Source organism: Rhipicephalus sanguineus, chromosome 9 (genome assembly GCF_013339695.2).
Source record: "Rhipicephalus sanguineus isolate Rsan-2018 chromosome 9, BIME_Rsan_1.4, whole genome shotgun sequence".
NCBI lineage: Eukaryota > Metazoa > Arthropoda > Arachnida > Ixodida > Ixodidae > Rhipicephalus > Rhipicephalus sanguineus.
The window spans coordinates 70,951,444-70,971,596 of record NC_051184.2 but is presented as its reverse complement, the minus strand read 5'-3'; the positions used below and the strand labels follow the sequence as shown (position 1 = coordinate 70,971,596).

The following is a 20,153-nucleotide window of genomic DNA, read 5'->3' as shown; positions in this document are numbered from 1 at the left end:
ACCTCTGTCACGGTACGAGGGTTCTTGGCGAGCAGCATGGTGAAGGCATCGTCGTCGATGCCTTTCATAACGTGTCGGATCTTGTCAGACTCGGACATGGTTACGTCGGCCTTCTTGCACAAGTCGAGGACGTCTTCGATGTAGCTGGTAAACGACTCACCGGTCTGCTGAGCTCGTTCACGTAAACGCTGTTCGGCTTGCAGTTTACGTACGGCAGGTCGGCCAAACACGTTGATGATGGCGGTCTTGAAATCAGACCACGTGAGGAAATCGGTTGCGTGGTTATTGTACCACAGGCTGGCCACACCCGCGAGGTAGAAAACCAGGTTGCTCAGCTTTCCTGCCTCGTCCCATTTGTTGGGTACGCTCACGCGCTCGTATATCGCGAGCCAGTCCTCCACGTCAGTGCCATCCGCGCCGGTGAATATAGGAGGGTCGCGGATGCGGGGGGAACCGGAGCATGGTGTCGGTACAGGGGTAAGCGTTTGCTGGGCGGCGTCTTGAGGCATGGTAGAGGGCACGGTACGGGATCGAAGCGCCAGGGGCATCGAACGGACCGAAGCTGGTTGGACGGCGCAGCACTCTCCACCAAATTATAAAGGCGTTTATTGACGGCACTAGTCGACGAAGCACAACGGCGACAGTCAAGACAGAGCGCGGACTCTGAGCGCGAGGAGCGTGCTGTCAGAGAAGAGCGTGCTGTCAGAGAAGGGGACGACCCACTAGAGAGCGCCCGAGAGGGCGACCCATTACATAGACTTCCAACGCTTCGTTACAATATATATATATATATATATATATATATATATATATATATATATATATATATATATATATATATATATATATAGATATATATATATATATATATATATATATATATATATATATATATATATATATATATATATATATATATATACATGGGAAACAGGTATACGCCTCAAAGGAATTGTTTAACTGTTTATCTGTCGCCATGTCAGGTCTCGAAGATTTGGCTCCAATCCCAACGTCGACACATGAACAGTTGTTTAGAGGCGTACACCCCAGCCACGGCGGTTCGGTGAAACACTACAAGGTGGACGTGACACCTAGCGGCGAGTTCGCCATCCAGGACGGGCAGCGCTTCCCCACACAAACACACATATATATATATATATATATGTATGTATATATATATATATATATATATATATATATATATATATATATATATATATATATATATATATATATATATATATATATATATATATCTTAGTCAAAAAAGCATATTTACGATAGCTCAGAAAAGATTACACGAATGCCAGAACCGACGTACAGAAAATAAACCCACATAGATAAAAGCACACAAGAGGAAATTAAAATTAGACTTATCGCATATACACATCTGCTATAAAGTAGGTCACGTGTGCTGAGCTGGAGCAAATCGTGCGTGTTCTTAAATGAAAGCGAGCCTTTCACAATTGAAGATGGACGGCACAAGAACTGACACTCCGGTGCCCGCACACAGTCCCCGTTCATCACTAAGCAAAATAATCACCGTCATCCTTATCTGTGCACAAAGTTTGCGTTCGCCAGACGCTGTGTCTACTAAACTGCGTTCGGCGAGGACATATGGGTCGCCTGCCCTCAAGTTATAAAGCGCCTAAATATTCTTCATCGAAGGGCTCGTCTTGTGGAAGCCCTTAAGTGCCGATTCGTTCAGGTCTTGTTATTTCAGCTGGGGCTCTTCGCCTTGAAGAGTAGAAGACGGTAGCGTAATCGGGCCCCGTGCGCATCCCCTTTCGCAACTGCTAGCCTGGCTTCGGTTCTCGGTGCATGCCTCAACTGTGCCGTAATGGAGACGAACGACGGTGCGTGTAACATTGGCCGTTTCAAACTATCCTAGAATGCCTACTGCAAGTACAGTTGTTAAGTGTTCACTACGCCATAATTCCTCCTTTTGCAAATCAGCGAACCTACGCAGCTGCTCAATTTGTTGATGCTTTTGCAGCTGATGATGATTAAATATGTCTGAGCGCTTTGTGATGGGTGGGCCTTTAAAGCACCCACTCGTTGCGCAATTCTCATGTTTTGACGCCTGGCGCGATTCTACGCTTCTGCCACGCAACATTACATGCGTTAAGGAGACTCCTCCCACTACGTGGCTTTCATATAGTGTTTTTTTTTTTCCAACGCAGTATCAAGCAATAGCTTAGCTCTATGGTAGAACACCTGCTTGCCACGCAGACGGCCTGGGTTTCATTCTTACTCGATACCTAAGATTTTGATTTCGCGCCTTTTTTGGTTTTTCGCTCAAAGCCAACGACGTCAACGCCGGAATTTCTGCGAAATAAGTTCTTTAACGCTATCGCGTTAAAATCGATATCGATGGTTCTGGTTCACGCTAATAGTTATACTGGATACATGTGGTATTAGGGCTTAACCTTACTTAAGGACCACTTAGCTGCTAGGATAATTAATGGAAATTAAATCGATTGAGTCGAATGAAAAATTGTGAGCAGCGGGGGATCGTTGCGGCACCTGGCGGAGCAGATCTGAACCACGCGCTTCTCTCTACGTAGCCTCTGAAATTGGCTTCGGCGAAGCGGCAAGGTCCAAAGTTAACTCAAGGAATATACCAGGGAACACGAACGCCGACGTGCGTGGGCCACTAACAGACAACTAAGTTGAAGACTGGAATCACCTCCTAATTCTTTAAAGACAACGCTCTCCTGTACTGCCAGACGACATTTATTCTCACTCTGAATTACTTTATTAATGTTAATATTCAACGCATTAGTAGGTAGCACACTATAATCTTGCAACATTCCTACTCTTTAGCTGTACGGTATATTCTTGATATATTGTTTATATGATACAATTTACACGCTTAGCGCGTTTATGCTCTTATAATCTTTTATTAGACTTCACGTTTTATTTACTTCCTTTGTTTGTTGCACTAATAGAATAATAATAATAATAATTCTTAAAGGTTAACGCCCCAAACCACGATATGATTGTGAGAGACGCTGTAGTGGAGGGCTCCGGAAATTTGGACCAACTGGGGTTCATTAACGTGCGCCTAAATCTAAGTAGATGGAGCTCCAGCATTTTCGCCTCCATCGAAAATGTGGCCGCCGCGGCCGGGATTTGATCCCGCGACCTGCGGGTCAGCAGTCGAGCACCTTAACCACTAGACCACCGTGACGGGTCTGCATTTTTTTTGTTCCATTGTACCCACTCTTGCGGTAGCCCTGATTTTGGGCTGCCGTATGTTAAAGCAAAGTAAATAAGGTTGGTTCCATTACACAGTCTACCGCTTATGGGACCATAAACTCGTTTGTATTCGCTCTGTAGTATAATCAGGTTAGTAAAAGATAATTAAATTGTGCACCGCCTCTACGCAGCATTGGCTGGTTCATTGGTAAAAACTTTTATTCCGTGCCCTGCTGTTTTATGACTCGGGCTCAGGTGTCCCATGTCGCCGCTTCGGGGGCCTGACGGACGGCCCAGAGTTGGTCGGCGAGCTCTGAGCGAGGTCTACATAGCGTTACCAGAAAATAAAGCGACCAATGGCAATCAAACAACGCATGTGCCTGTGCCAGTGTTTGCACAAGGGTATCTGTCATCGTCAGGGCCTGGACAAACCAAAGACGCTTTTGAGGAGTGTTCTTTTCATCGACATTTCACGCTGGACCAGCCTTTAAAACTTCAAATTGGCGAGACTCATGTGATTATCTGCCTTGCACGACACATGAAGAGTCGTATGTTGACACGCAATACATACGTCTTTGTCTTGCATTTTGGTTCTCTTTGTTCTCTCGCTGGCAATCGCTAAACTTCGTATTCCATAACAGCGATATGCTCCGTCGCCTTTTCTTCGCAGTGTCCGTGAGCGGGACGACAGCAGCTACGCCCTGTGCCTCAGCCACGGCGGTTCGGTGAAGCACTACAAGGTGGACGTGACACCTAGCGGCGAGTTCGCCATCCAGGACGGGCAGCGCTTCCCCAGCATTATGTCGGTATGCAAAACCAATTACCGTAGCTTTAATGTAGGCCGGCGACTCATCTGACACCGAGCATGTATGAGCATGTAACTGTGCGATTTGTTTATAATTACAACGAATGCTTTCATCTTTTTTTTTTGGGATAGTACAGCGAATGTAACATCGACTTCTTCAATTTCGTTAGGTGACGTAAAGCAGAGCCAAACTGATACTTGTGCAATGGCCGCATCCATGGAAGAGCTGCACCTAGAACGTTGTTAAAGAACCTGCCCAAAAGATATATTTAATAATTATCCGTGTAAGAGCCGCACCCTTAATTTGTGAGAAAATTAACAGCGTTACCAGTTGTGTGGTGCGAGAATTGCGAAGCATTTTACTTTTTCGGGGGCAAAAGAAGGATGTCGCGCCGAGTTTTCGGCATCTCCAGGTAGAAATAGAACAGCCTCCGAGATTTAGCGGCTGCCTCCGCGGCGCTGCCGTCCGCCAATCAATGGAGATAAGGTATTAGGCCAACATAAAGCAAGGAAGGTTTTTTTTTTCTTCGAGCCTGGTGGCAGACATGTCACCGCCCCGTTATAAAGGAAACGCTCATAGCATCCATCCATCGATCCATCCATCCATCCATCCATCCATCCATCCATCCATCCATCCATCCATCCATCCATCCATCCATCCGTCCGTCCATCCATCCATCCATCCATCCATCCATCCATCCATCCATCCATTCATCCCTCCATCCATCCATCCATCCATCCATCCATCCATCCATCCATCCATCCATCCATCCATCCATCCATCTATCCGTCCAACATCGACAGTACGGCTGAAGAGGGCTTCCCTCGTGGATGTGTGCCACTGGAGTTTCGAAGTGTGGGGTTGGGTTTAAAGGTGTGCGCCGCCGCGCCGCGCCGCCGCCTGTTTTTGGTCACGCCGCTCGCGCCGCCGCCGAAGTCCCAAGAGAGATCACGCCGCCGCCGCGCAATAATTGCGGCGCGCCGCCGTTAGTCTTTTCTTTTAATTCGAATGGGGAATCTGGAAATAAAATACAGCACTTTGCCGGAGGAGCTCTTCTCGATGTGTCCATGTAATGAACTGTCCATTTCAGTGGCCATTGAATAACGGGAGCTCGGCGAGAAGTGCGCCCCCTGGTTCCGGTTCTTGTTCTGCAGTGCCATCATGACATTACGAAGCTTTCAAACACACTCGACACAAATGATAGAGACGGAATGCGCTTCAATACAACGAACGCAGCCCTCAGATATTCGATTTTCGGTGCACATATCTTTTGCTCGTGTTAGCCATCGATTTAGTTTTAATGCGGCAGCTCGTCTAACGCAGGTGTAAGGTCGGTACGCATTCTCTGCATCGTTCTCGAACATCTGGGACACATTCATATGCTAATTCAGACTTGAAAAGTTTCTCTTTCTGTGCATTTCGTCCACTCACTTCTTACGCTAGGAATGTGCTGGCGGCTTCGGTGCAGCGACGCGGTCAAGAGCGACGTGACATCAACGCTCACCGCTCTTTCGAATCATTGAATGTGCTCTGCCGAAATGGACTGTCGACATCTCCTTTGGATGAACGCATTGAGAATAGCTCCCAGAAGTTGTAGTACCTTTTTCTTCTCCAGAAATATCACGAGTATTGCCTGACCTTAACACTTCTGCGTGCTCCAGCCTTAAAGGGCGACGACCTAACTCTCTGGATAGCATATTCTTGGAGTCTTGGACCTAGACCTAGTACACTGTGCATAAACAAATAAAATAGATAAGGTATATATATATATATATATATATATATATATATATATATATATATATATATATATATATATATATATATATCGGTGCATTAGTACACTTTTCCCTTTCATTCTCACTTGAATAAATCGATAAATAATTACAGAAGTAAAGAGAACAGCAAACTTAGAATATTAGCTGAGCTAGTTGGTAGGTATTCATGTTAAGAAGACATGACGTGGAAACACGGACTTAAGAGAAAAGTCGAGAGAGTGAACAGCTATCTCTCACGTAGACCCCTACTCGCACTTGATTGATAGGTATGGCCTCTTACGTGGTAATGCGCAGATAAATATTTGTGTCTACCTTCGGTCTTGCCGTTTTGTGATCTTTCAGTTAGCGGCGTTTCTTGTGTCTTGACTACTCTCCTGTGTCCGTGTTTGCACGCCCTGTTTTTATAAAGGGGCCCTAACAGCCTCTGAAAATACAACAAAAACAAAAACAACCAGCGCGCTATTCTCTCTTGGCGTTTCTTGTCTTTTGGTGCACTTCGTGATGCCAGAACAGTGATTCACGTGACATGAGGGTACATACTCTCGACTGGTCCATATACGAGAAATAGCAGCTGTGAATTGTCTCCCATACTGCGTTGCTATATGCAGCCCACCCGCTCTTGCTTCTCCCGCACGACTATCGTGCGCGATTAACTGATTTCGCTCCATTTTGTGCGTTTGCGACCGCGCATCCAGAGATAACAGACTGTAGCCGACAAGCGCGAAATCATGATAGGTTTAACGCTTAGTGTTGACATTGCACGCGTGCTTTATGAAGAAATAAGTGGCGAGGAGACGTCCCCTTTAAGAAGGGTATTGAAGGCGAGAACGAAACCAATGTAAAAGGCGCCGGATTACAATATTCTTCGAACGGACGCACTCTTTACAGCGGAGACGGTGCAGCTTTCCAGGAAAAGGCAAGCTCGCTTCGACGGTTTTTTGTAATTTTTTACTGTATGGACACTCAGGACATGTTTTCACCGTCGCCGTCATGTTCCGCATAAACCCTAAATCGATAACTTCGCTCCGCGCATTGTATGTTCTACCCGCGAGTAAAAACTCGCGAGCGTTGGCAAGGAACATGGGTAAAGCAGAGATGTAACAAGCTGGCCATCTCCGTCACACGTAATAACGTCAACCCGCGTGCGAGGCCTGCCGTCGATTGCTCCTCAAGCAGGAAGGAAGGCCCCGCCCGTCATTTGCTGGGCGAAGGAGCAGGAAGGGATGTCTGGGGAGAGGGACTGCGTCACTCGAGCAGCAACTGTGAACTTTGACTATAAGGGCGCGGTCGAGAGCACTGGTACGCACGCTCTTTCGGTAGACATCCCCCGGCGAACGGCTCGTATACCTTCTACGCGCTGTGATCTCACTGCTTCGCGCTCGGACAAGTGATACGACAAACTGACCGAAAACCGCTTCTCTCCCGGGAACGGCCGTATTGCCATACACCAGCGTTTTGTAGTTAAGTGAGATTGGAGCAGAAAGAGTTGGCTGCTAGCCCTCGTTCATGTAACATTACGGCGTGGACTTATCGCATTCATTGCTTCGCCCTTCCCCCCCCCCCCCTCCAGCGCCGCGCCGCCGCCGGTCTGATGAATCCCGCGCCGTTCACGCGCCGCCGCCGGTGATTTTGGGTCCGGCGCACATGTCTAGTTGGGTTTCCTTCAAGAGTTGGGTTTCCTTCGACCGTATGCGTCGTTTGCAGCCGATATTACCGCGACAGCGGTAAAGAGCTCGTTTCGCCGAAATTCCGCTGTCGGGGGCGGCCGTCATTGGCTCTGAGCGAAAAATCAGCGTTGTCCAAGAGCGAATATTCGAGGCAGATGCAAATAAAAAAATAATTAAAGAAATCTTCGGTTCGAATGGGACCGAGGATTCGAAGCGGCGACCCGTCGCTCCGTGGCGTGATGCGTTTAGCCGCTCGGCCACCACGCACACATTCCCTATAGTATATACACCATTTACCATTGGTGTGCGGTACGCCCACCTCGGAGGTTCTTCAGCGTGGCAGAGGCTTGACTCTCAGCCGAGAGATGGTGGAAAAGGCCCACGGGCGCGCTTTTAAGTGGCATCGCGGTGCCGTGTTTCGTCGCACTGCATGCATGGATATAGGAGCCGGAGGGCGTCCGCACTTTGGCTTTCCTTGCGGCATTGTTTAGGAGTCCACCGAAACGCGAAGCCTGGCTAGCGATTGGGAAGGCGATGCGAACATGGTCAGATTACGCTATCGCGTTCTACTTTCAAGCTCAAGCTTCCTCAAAGTTTTTTTTTTTTTTTAGATGCGAAGCATCTTATGGCGGAGTGCAAACCGGTGGTGATGGTGGTGGTGGTGGTGATGGTGTGCGGCGTGACCACTCTTACTGCACATGAGCAAGCCCTCTGCACACACCCGCCCTCACAACTCCCCCTCTCCACTGCCCCTCTCCCCCTTTCCTCCTCCACTTCCCCTCTCCCCTCCCACTCCCCCTCAAAAACGCGGGCTCGACATGCCGAAACGCTGCATCACATCGCCTCACGGTCCCCTTTAGCGGGAGATGGTGTGATTTTTTGTTACGCGCGTTGCTCTCTGATTACATGTGTATGACCGTAGTTGGTATTAAGTGAAAGAAACGGACTTGGGATGGCCATGTCGAGCGTAGGGAGCACGACCGGTTGTCAGTTAGAGCGATAACAAGGGATTGGAAACGCAGTCAAAGGCTGTAGCGAGTTAGGTAGGGTGACTAAATGAAGATATTTGTAAGAATAGAATAGAATCATCTGGCACAAGATAGGGTAAACTTGCGATCATTCGGAGATGCCTAAAACGTGTAATGGACATAAGATAACTTCAACATGATGGCGAAGATGATTACATGCAACAGATTTACAACATGATGACCAAAATCAGCGTAAACAGCTCGAAAGAATTATTCGCACACACCGTGCTCGAGACAATATGCTTCACTGACCAATGCAAGTACGAAATACACATTATAATCGCAAGTAGGACTACGTTTATTTTCATTTATGCATGGAAAGACGGGCAACGTGAAAGCGTTGCGCCGGATTAAATGAGGTGACAAAGAAGAAAAATTGGCATTCATTGATTATGCCGCAGATCTTGCAGAATTTCATAGACGAATGGGTGAGATCTCTGAAACGAACACGAGGTTCTCGTCTTTATGTCGTTTCTGACCGCTGCGGAGACACGGACGTTTCGACAGTCTATGCATTGTAACTAGGGGCGATCCATATGATAATAATCTTTGCGGTTTTACGTCCCAAAACCCCAACATATGATATGAGGGACGCCGTAGTGGAGGACTCCGGAAGTTTTCACCATGTGCTGTACTTTAACGTTGACTTAAAGATAAGTACCCGGGTCTCTAGCATTTAGCCTCCATCTAAACGCGGACGCCGCGGTCGGGATTCGATCCCGCGACCTTCGGGTAAGCATTCTAGCACCATAACCACTAGACCACCGTGGCGGGTTAGGGGCAATATAGTTACATGAACCTAACTCCGCTTCTAAAATAAAACGTCTGCGTGCTCCGCTGTCTAAACTAGTCTCACCTTGCCTCCTTTTTGGGACTATTCTCTGCTTACGGGTCTCATCAATAAGGCTTCCGAAACGAATACACATCCACTTTGTTATTCGTTTTCGTAGTTACGAATAGGACAAGGCCTTATGGAGACGTGCACACGTGCAGTAATAATAAAAAAAAAATATGGGTCGAGCGTGCAGAGAACGTAGTCTCTGTACTACCAGGAAATACAATTCTTGTTCCCGGATCGCTGAAAGCTAACAAAAAACAAAGTCAAAGAAGAAACGGCCCTTTGGGAGCAATATGGTTCTTCGGGTCAGCCCTGTCTTGTTTCCGCGTGTACAGGGTTGCTATTTCTTCGTTCCTTCCCCGTGCGGGGCATTTGAACGAAATGGGCCTCGCCGGTGTCTGGAAACAATTTCGTCGGTGGGGGCAACGGTCTACCCTGAATTCTTGTTTTCGTGGCGGTAAAATGAAAAATTCATTACCGCTGCGAAGAAGAGACGGCGTTTCATTGTGGCTGCTGTTTTGCTGCGGCGTTCCGCTGACCGTCCCCTGGAGCACAGCGAGGTTGTTTTGTTCCCGCTTCTTTTTTTTTTTTTTTACTCCCCCGTTTTTCTTGGCAACGTGGAACCACCAGCTTCATTCAAAATGAATCTTCCTGCCGGGCGATATTAACTCTGACGACGATAAACAGCGCTGGAATCACCCGTGTTGTAAGGCGTAAATAAACGTCTGCTTTTGCCTGGACGAAGAATGACCCTTGCTTCGGGTCAGGTGCGAGAATCAACGTCGATCTTATCTCATGCTGACGAAACTGAAGCTAGAAAGGAAATCTGTGAAACATCTAAAGAAGGAAAAATATACTCAAGAAAGGAAGGCTTGCTTAAATTACTTCTTTGATTAAGGTTGTAGCCATTGAAAAGAACCAGTGTGAAGCCTCAGAGATGAACCTAGCCATTTAGTTTGGGCGAAATCGAGCTGACAAGGGTAGATACCTGGGCATGTTTGTTATGCATGGGGAAAACGAGCCGCTGCCATTGCCGAGCTGCACTTGCAGAAACTCCGAACTTGCGACGTGCCGCGCAGTTGCTGGTTTTTATAGACGATAGTCTTTCTTGGGGAACTTAAACGCAGAAATTTTGGTCTGTCTGTCTTTCTGTTTGTCGGCACGTCACTCGATTCAGCCTCTCGGCCAAAGTTGAACCACTTGCCCAAGGGCCAGCCATCTTGAACGGCTGACTAGGTTCATACTTGTGTACGTTGTTGATCTAAAAGCAAACATTACGCATATCTGAGGTGCAACATCACTAGGTAAGTATTAAGTGGTGTGTTCCTTTAATAGAAAATACATAGATACGTAATTCTAGAGACCCTAGTTTCATAAGCTGCGCTGAAAATGCGACTGCGCTGAAACTTGCCTTCCTCCGTGCCCTCTGCACGAGTTCATTGTTGTGTTTCGGTTTCGGTTCAGTATTGCACTGTACGAACGCCATGGGACGCCGCTCTGGCACTCCTGTTTTACCCAGGCGACGTGTAAATAAAAGAGCGTGTGGAGAGTACTCGTTGAGTGAGGACGTTTCTTCTGCTTCGGCGCTTCGCGCCAAACCGCGTGTTTGGGCTGGCTGGCGTCCCCGCCGGTCTCGTTGGTCACCGCCGGTCTTCGCCTGCTGCTGCGCCGGGACTACCAGCCCGCAACACAGCACTCATGTTTCCCGACGTATTGCCAGATGGCGTCCATATCTCACGCAGCGCCTCTTCTATCGTCTTTAGACGACATTTGCAGCGAAGCACGCAGATACGCGGCAAATGTTTTAAGCATGAAGAATAAGAGCCATATTCAACGCTGCTAGCTTCAGGGACATAGTGAAAGCAACTAGTGACAGGGCCTTTGCATCATTTTCTTTTAAACAAGAAAAGCCGGGTATAGATTTTGATATTCTTGCTTCCTGGACAAAGATGGAACACATGACTCCAACACTTCCTTGCATTGCCATTAAATATCTGTCAATGCCGACCAACAGCAGTGACGCAGACAGATCGTTCAGGCGGTGGCATTGTGTCCCAGAAGTGTAATTTTTTTTATTGGAGAATGTACAAAGCATCCCTTGATGCTCAGCCACAACTGCTTCCTTCAGCTTTAAATAAGTGTAAGCACATTTCGAGGCTGAATGTATACTTAATAACGAAACTGTTACATGTACCTGATGTCTGCTTAACGTTGCCGCAGGATTTTCCAGATTCCTCTATCCGTATTTGCCGAATTTGAAATTTTCCACCTCATAAGCTCAGGGGCTCTAACGATGGCTCTAACCTTAATAAACCCGATAAGTCATATTTACATCGACTGCAGCCCGGCGTACTGTCCAAGCGACACCCAGTTGCATCGACTTTCAGTCGGGTCAGCTTTTAAGCGAAGCGTTCATGGGTTTGACTTAATTTCGGTTGTGGTGGCAGCGGCGGCGTCATATTTCGCAAAAAACCCGGCGCCTACGAGTGTACAGAAACGCGGGTGCACGTAAATGCGGCCCTCGAAGGTGCATAGGGGTTTTGGATTCCCAATAGGTTTGTATAGGGGGCACGCAGCGCAGATAGCATACCTTGGAAGGTTGGCAAACTACGTTTCGAGGTGCATTATGTGCGCTTTGTAGCCCAGTTTATCTCTTTGACTTCCATGTGAGGATGGAATCTCTGTTTCATGAAAGTACTCCAGGGATTAGTCAGTGGATCTGACTGTTCAACATTCGGTACGTAAATACACTGAAATTTCGAAGTTCACAGAACAACAGCAACTACAGAGACAGAAAATAAAGGGAGAAACCGACGAGCGCTGTCCTTTATTATTTTTAGTCCTTGTTACCGCTGTGCTATACGCTCAGGAAGATGCAGCACCAAGCAACAGCCTCATTCACTTGGAACCATTTAGCATATAGTCTCCTTATTATCAGGGCGTAGCCAGGAACGTAGCAAAGGCTCTGGCGATAACAAACAAACAAGAACTGAATATACTCCATGTTGCAGGATGATACTACCACAGTGATGTGGCAGAATGATGCTCTCAGTTCACTCTGAGTATATTTCCCTGATATCTGCAGCTGATCAGCCACTACACCCTCTTCAGCGACGGCCTCTGGTGCCCGCTGACCGAAGCGTGCGTGCGCCCCGACTGCCACCTGGCGGTCAAGCCGGCCAGCACTGTCAGCAGGGCGGAGCAACGGAGGAGCTTCGCGGCGACCACCACCACTACCACGCGCACGGGCATCCTCAATCGGCTCGTCGCTAGCATCACGCCACAGGTAAGTGTCGATAAGCCAATGAATTGGCGCACAATGGCGTCATTCCTTACGGGCGGTCAACAGCAACCATACCACTGCAACATCCAGGAAGACGAGTAATGTTGCAAGGCATTTTTGGCATAATGTTAGGGCATTTTTGAATAACTATGGTAGCACAAGGTAACGGTACACAAAAAGAACACGGAGACACACACACAGCGCTCTACAATAGCGCTGTGCGTGTGTCACAGTGTTCTTGTGTCCTGCCTTGTGCTACCATAGTTATTCAAACGTCCAGGAAAATACTTAAGATGGTGTGAAGAAAATATTGCTAGTCGATTGAATGACGACCGGCCAACCGAATGTATTACTTATTGGCCGTCTCATTCAATCACCCAATCGTAAGCGAAGGTTTAGGCTTACGATCCCACTGCAATATCTTAGAAAGGTAGAACTAATAAAACGCAGAATAAGGATAAAGTTGCATGTTATTCCTATAAAAGAAAGCCTACTGCTTCGTTAAGTTTCTTAAAAGTTTAAAAAGGTCACAGTTTGGCTGCAAGGGTGAACCAATGAATGCGATAGCAGCGAACTGGAATATTATATGAAGTAACGTTAACGGATAACTCCTTTAAGGTCTGATCTGGCGTAGCTCTATAAAAACATGGCTGATCCCTCTGTCATAGGAATCGGTATAACACGAAAGTGAAACGTGCCTTCACAGACGTATTTGAGCGCTTGTTGGGCATTCTTTTGCCCCAAGGGCGAAGGAATGAATGCTATAGCAACAAATTGTAATGCCACGCGAAGAACGGCAAGCAGCTCGAAACTGGCAACGCGCTTCTCAAGCAGAAAGGACGCACGGAGCGAACATACACAGGATGAGCGCGAATTGTCACAGTTATAACTTATTTTTGTGTGAGCAGTGCGCTCTTTTCGCAAAAGCGGCCGCTGCAGTGAGCAAAGTGACCTTCGTGCTCTCAACGAAAACTTGCGGTGAGAGCGCAAGACGTACAAAGAACCGCCAGCACGAGATAAGCGCGCGCACGAGCGACCACGTCCTGTAGAGGCGCGCACTTTAGAGGCAGCGATCTTTAAAGCGCGCTCCTAGAGTCATTTGCGCCATCTGGCTAGTGATAACGAAAACACGCTGATGTACCACCGATCTCTGAGTACCGCCACCGGCAAATGGTGTATATAAATAGCTCGCTGTTAGCATGGTGAAGAACGTGCCTTTTGTGGCCTAATTGTTTCTTGCCGCTCGCTGCGGAGCGAGGGATCGTAAGTTCGACTCCCGGTAACGGAACATTTAAATGCGAAGCATTTTTCAGCGAATTTCTGCGACTTTGAGCGTATCTATCTATCTATCTATCTATCTGTCTATCTATCTATCTATCTATCTATCTATCTATCTATCTATCTATCTATCTATCTATCTATCTATCTATCTATCTATCTAGCCGCATACGACTTTGTGCTCTCCTGGCCGTTTTGTTAATCGGATGTATACCAAAATTGGTGTGTCATAACATGGCCTTATTACGAATATAAATGACAGGTCATATCATGAAAATCATGACAGGCATGTCATGAACAGCATGATTTACATTCCACGACTTTTGGGCTCCCTGGCCGTTCCGTTAATCGGATGTGTACCAAAATTGGTGTGTCATAACATGGCCTTATCACGAACATAAATGACAGGTCATATCATGAAAATCATGACACGCATGTCATGAACAGCATGATTTACATTCCACGGCCTTTGGGCTGTTGCGGCCTTTCCGTTAATTTCATATATACCAAAATTGGTACGGCGTGGCAAGAGTTCATGACGAACATAATGACATGTCCTAACATGCAAATCATGACGCGCATGTCATGTGCAACATGATTTACATGACATGGTCTCGAGGCGCTCGCGGCCGTTTAAATGAAGGGATACATACGAAAACTGGTATGACGAGACATTTCTGTATGACGAACATAACTGACACGTGGTAACATGAAAATCATGATATGCATGTCATGTATGACATGATTTACATGCCACGCTCATGGTGCACTGGCGGCCGTTTCGCTAGATTGATATACACCAAAATTGGTACTGTGCGATGTGACTTTATGAAGAACATGAAGAACAGGTGGTAGCATGAAAACCATGGCATCTATGACATGTATGTCATGATTTACATGCCACGCTCATGGTGCATTCGCGTCCGTTTCGCTTGCGTGATATCCACCGAAATTGGTGTTACGCGACACGACAGTATGAAGAACGTAAGTGAGACGTGGTAGCATGAAAATCATGAGATCCAAGTCATGTACGACCTGATTTACATGCCACGCTCATGATGCGCTAGCGGCAGTTTCAGTAGATTGATATACACCAAAATTGGTATTGCGCGATGTAACTATGAAGAACATGAATGACAGTTGGTAAGATGAAAACCATGACATGCATGTCATGTATGTCATGACTTATTTGCCACGCTCATGATGCGTTCGCGGCTGCTTCGCTAGCTCGATGTACACCAAAATTGGTATTGCGCGAAGCGACTGTATGACGAAGGTAAATGAGACGTGGTAACATGAAAATCATGACATGCATGACATGCACGACATGATTTACATGTCATGCTCATGACGCACTCGTGCCGTTTCGCTTGCTTGACATACACCAAAATTGGTATTGCGCGACGCGACTGCATGACGAACGTAAATGAGAGGTGGTAACATGGAAATCATGACATGCAGGTTATGTATGTCATGATTTACATGCCGCGCTCATTGTGCATTCCCGGCCATTCCACTAGCTTGGTATACAGCGAAATTGGTATTGCGTGACGCCACTGTATGACGAACGTAAATGAAAGGTGGTAAAATGATAATCATAACATGCATGAAATGTACGACATTATTTACATGCCATGCTCATGGCGCACTCGTGGCCGTTTCGCTAGATTGATATGCACCAAAATTGGTATTGCGCGATGTGACTGTATGAAGAACATGAATAACAGGTGATAACATGAAAACTATGACATGCGTGTCATGTATGTCATGACTTACATGCCACGCTCATGGTGCATTCGCAGCCGTTTCTATAGCTTGATATACACAACTGGTATTGCGCGATGAGACTGTATGATGAACATTAGTGACAGGTGGTAACATGAAAAACCATAATATTCATGTCATGTATGGCATGATTTACATGCTCTACTCATGGTGCACTCGCGGCCATTTCGCTCCTTTGATATACACCAAAATTGGTATTGCGCGATGTGACTGTATGACGAACATAAATGATAGGTCTTAACATGCGAATCATGTTATGCATGTCATGTACGGTATGATTTACATGCCACTGTCATGGTGCGCTTCTGGCCGTTTTGTTAACGTGATATATACCAAAATTGGTATGGCATGATACGAGTGCGTGATGAACATAAACGACAGGTCGTGCATTTATATACCAGAATATGCGTTTCATTGGCATGGTGTACACTAGATTGTGCATGCATGCGTGCATGGCAAACATGTGATATATAGTGGGCTAGATGCCATGGCATGAATGATTTCATTTGGCTCAAATACAAACAAGGCGATGTATGCAGCTCTTTGCTGGCTGCTTCGCATTACATCGATTCCGACAGTGTGTGGGATCTGCCGAATTTGTTCTTCTAGTTTTTTCTTTGCCATCTGTTATATATTTTACAACGTCATATCCGTGACGGAAATACGTCAGTGGAGCCATGGTAGACCCCGGTTTAAAACACTTTAGTGTTAAAACGCTGGTGTAAGGGAATACGGCCGCTCCAGCGAGCGAGGCAGTGTTCGTGCTGTCTGTGGCTTCCACGCCAAGTAAGTTGTGATAGCACGGACCGTATTGAGGTGCGAGCCATCTACTGATCAATCGCTGTCCAGATAGCACGCGCGACTACGCCATTTTGATCAAAGGTCCCAGTTGCTGCTCAGCGACGTAGCGCCCCTGCTGTCACCCCTTCATGTTCCTTCGCCCGACGGAGCAAGCCGGCGCGTTTTGTCTTTGCTTGAGCCACGCCCATCTGCAGCCTTTGCAAGCTTTCACTCGAATAGGGAACATGCTACGCGCAGGAACGTGCGATCGATTTAGACTTTGCGTGGAACATGACGGCGATATCGACGGAACAAAGGCTCCTCGAGTGTCCATTAGTAGTTGTCGCAAAAACCTTAACCTTACCCGCCTTCCAGATATTTTGCACTTTTGTGTGTGTATACATACACTCACACATGCAAACACACGCACGAACATACATAAACGGGCTTGAACCCCCCCTCCCCACTCACCCCCCCCCCCCAATTTCTGGCTAGGCCTCTGTGGAGGAAGTTTGCGTTGAAGCCATAGATAGCAGGAAGGTCGCTTCACTTGCTGCAGCGGCCGCGTTTCCGTACGCAACCATTTTAGTGAGTCACGCCAGGTCGCATGTTAAAAAAGGGAGCTACTAGCATTACTTCGTATAATATCATTCCAATTTGTTACGTTCACATTTATTCCTTCGCCCTTGCGGCGAAACTGGGACTTTTTTGCTCCCACCTTCATTGAGAAGTCCTTTACTTCTCATATCTGTTACCGTGGTTTCTCCCTTGAACTAGCCAATTCCGCCATCACGTTTTCTATCGTGATTTTGGTGATTAACGGGTAACTGAATCAACGAAGGCCTCATTATCACCGCCGTGTTCACGCAGCAAGCGATGGAGCGATCGCGGACCATGCCTCGGCTTCGAGCACCGTCACGGCTTTCCTGTTCGTCGCCACCCCCACAGCACCAACACCACCTACCGGCGGCCTCCACCGCGGCGACCATCGGCTGCCACCACTCCTCGTCGGGCGCGCACACCTCGTCGGGCGGTGGCCGGCGCTCGGCCACGGGCAGCCGGCTGCACAAGGCTTCCAGCTTTGACCATTTGCTGCCAGGCTTCATCAGCTACCTATTCTCGGGAGACGGAGATCGTAAGGTAAGTCGAGCACACGGGTATGGATTGTGGAAGAACCTGGCGCCCCCGATTACGTAAGAGAGGAACGGCAATTTGTTTATTGAGTAAAATAACGCATAAATCATCAGTTTATGATCACGCTGACCCTACGCTTCATTAATTTTTGACGAATTCCCCCAAGTGTGCACGTGATTCTGTCCGTCTCTCTCTTTTATTCGGTCTCTTTTTTTCTCTCCTTTATACCTTCCCCAAGTGCAGGGCAGCGAACCAGACGTGCGTCTGGTTAATCTCCATGCCTTTCCTTTTCTGTTTTGCATCAGCGGGCACCTTGCGTGTAAAAGTTTGCCAACTCAATCAAGCTACCTTTTCTAGGCCTGCCTCACTGACACCTATTCCGCAACATAAAATACCAGCGGTTATATGCCATAAAGATGTATTGTATGACCTTGCCTACTACCTTTCTTCCTAATCGCAACTGCGATACCGGCTGACCCCTTTTGCTTCTTCCCCATACTGCTGTCTTTATATGTCCTGAAGGTAGGCCTACCGTTTTTCATTCCACTGAGAGCTGTGCGGTTCTCCAGCGCAGCACTACTATGAAGCTGCACCAACTAGGTAATTTTCAAGGAACAGTGTAAGAAACAAGAGGACATACTGAAGAAGATGCAGACAGCACGCTATGTCTCTTCTTCTGTATACACCGGTAGCTTGAGCTAGTTGGTGATTTAGCATCGACATGTCTCTACAGCTCAAAATGGACAAGGAGAGATGAGAGTACAACGCCTGTGTTGTGTCCTCTGATCCGTCCTCGTTCATTTTGCGCTGTGCGAATTTGTCAATTGTTCTGTATGCCCTGTTGTTTTTTGCGCTGTCCCTTGAAGTATGTACTACAACCAACAAACCCAACAATCCACACTTTTGGAAGTCATTTTCGGGATGTGTTTGATAACTTGATATTACTTCTGCGTCGACCCTGCAGACATTGCGCCGCAAGAGCTCGGGCGGCAAGCGGCTACCGGAGATGGAGCAAACCCTTCCACGCCGGGTGCCGTCGGTGCCGTCCGAGTATTCGTGCGAGCGTCCCGTGCCGGCGCCGCGTCACTCGCTGGCGCGCCGGGATTACCAGGAGGACCCCGTGTACGCGAACCGGCAGGCGCTGCTGCGGCGAGCGGCCGCTGCAGCAGCCGCTTCTGCTGCTGCGTCCGCCGAGTCCGGAACGGAGGCTGCCGTCCCTGACGAGACAACCCAAGTGGATGAGAAACCCGCCCAAGAAGAGGTTAGTTAGTTAGTTAGTTAGTTAGATAGATAGATAGATAGATAGATAGATAGATAGATAGATAGATAGATAGATAGATAGATAGATAGATAGATAGATAGATAGATAGATAGATAGATAGATAGATAGATAGATAGATAGATAGATAGATAGATAGATAGATAGATAGATAGATAGATAGATAGATAGATAGATAGATAGATAGATAGATAGATAGATAGATAGATAGATAGATAGATAGATAGATAGATAGATAGATAGATAGATAGATAGATAGATAGATAGATAGATAGATAGATGATAAGACTCCGCCACAACTTACGAGAGCGGCGAAAGCACGGAATAACGAACGAATCTTTTGTCAACGACTTTTACATATAACTGAGAAATTCAGCGGAAATTCAACTGATTCGGCAAAGTAAAGCAATCACCTTTGATGTTTTGGGCGTATTTTTCTTTCTTTCTGAGAGCGTGTTCTCCAGCGGTTTTTCAACACTGCGGTGACTGCGTTTTTCTCCATGGAAGAGTGGCGGCACTTCGAGACACCGAAACTTGTTGTTCAGCGGTTGCACATCATATAAACACAACTTCTCAGAATTCGCCCACAGCAGTGACGTCGCTTCTTGTAGCGTCCGTGTTGTGTTTGGCAGTAAATCTTTGTCGACTGATCGCCTAACATAACTATTCGCGATTCATTCCTTCATTCAGTGCGTGAGTCGGTGGGCGAAAAATAGCGCGGACGATAGTACTCCGTTTGGCCCGTATTCAGAAAATCATCTTGCGCTATAGTTGTTCGAAACCAAGAAATGAACAGCCTCGACAGAGCGGAAGGCTGAACTTGTACGTACACCGTATAATCCTTTCAGCCTGGCATTTTTTACCTAGACCTGCAAGTTACTTTTGAACGCGGGAACTGCGGTTACGTGCAAAATAACAATTTTTAACGCACTAGCTAAATGTGGCCATAATTTTCTTCTAATCATATTGACGGTTCATAGAAAACAGCTGCCTTTATAAAACACTGTTCTGTCATGAACAATGTCATGCACAGTTATGTCTTTCGCGTAGGCACGCACGTGTCCCTCATTGACCGGTGGGGATGGCCATTACTGGGAATGCATGCGCAGATAACTTTTGTTTTGTGCCTGCCTTCTTTCTGACAACATTATGATATTTCATTGAACGATCGACGTCTACTGAGTGTTTACCTTCATTTATGTCACTGTTTGCACAGCCCCCATTTTCCCTACTATGAATTCTTATACAAACTAGCCCATTTATATATAGTTCAAACAGACCTTTGCCAGAATCGTT

General features: G+C 47.0%; 1 protein-coding gene across 1 annotated transcript in view; it reads left to right on the top strand.

Moving 5' to 3' along the window:
* The window catches only part of LOC119405632 (tyrosine-protein kinase SYK), a 55,836-nt gene that overhangs the window by 20,272 nt on the left and 15,411 nt on the right, over positions 1-20,153 (top strand). The window contains exons 5-8 of the mRNA XM_037672466.2: positions 3,872-4,007; positions 12,404-12,604; positions 17,315-17,584; positions 18,543-18,839. Coding sequence (XP_037528394.2) covers positions 3,872-4,007; positions 12,404-12,604; positions 17,315-17,584; positions 18,543-18,839 — 904 coding nt within the window. The remainder of the gene's footprint in view (positions 1-3,871; positions 4,008-12,403; positions 12,605-17,314; positions 17,585-18,542; positions 18,840-20,153) is intronic.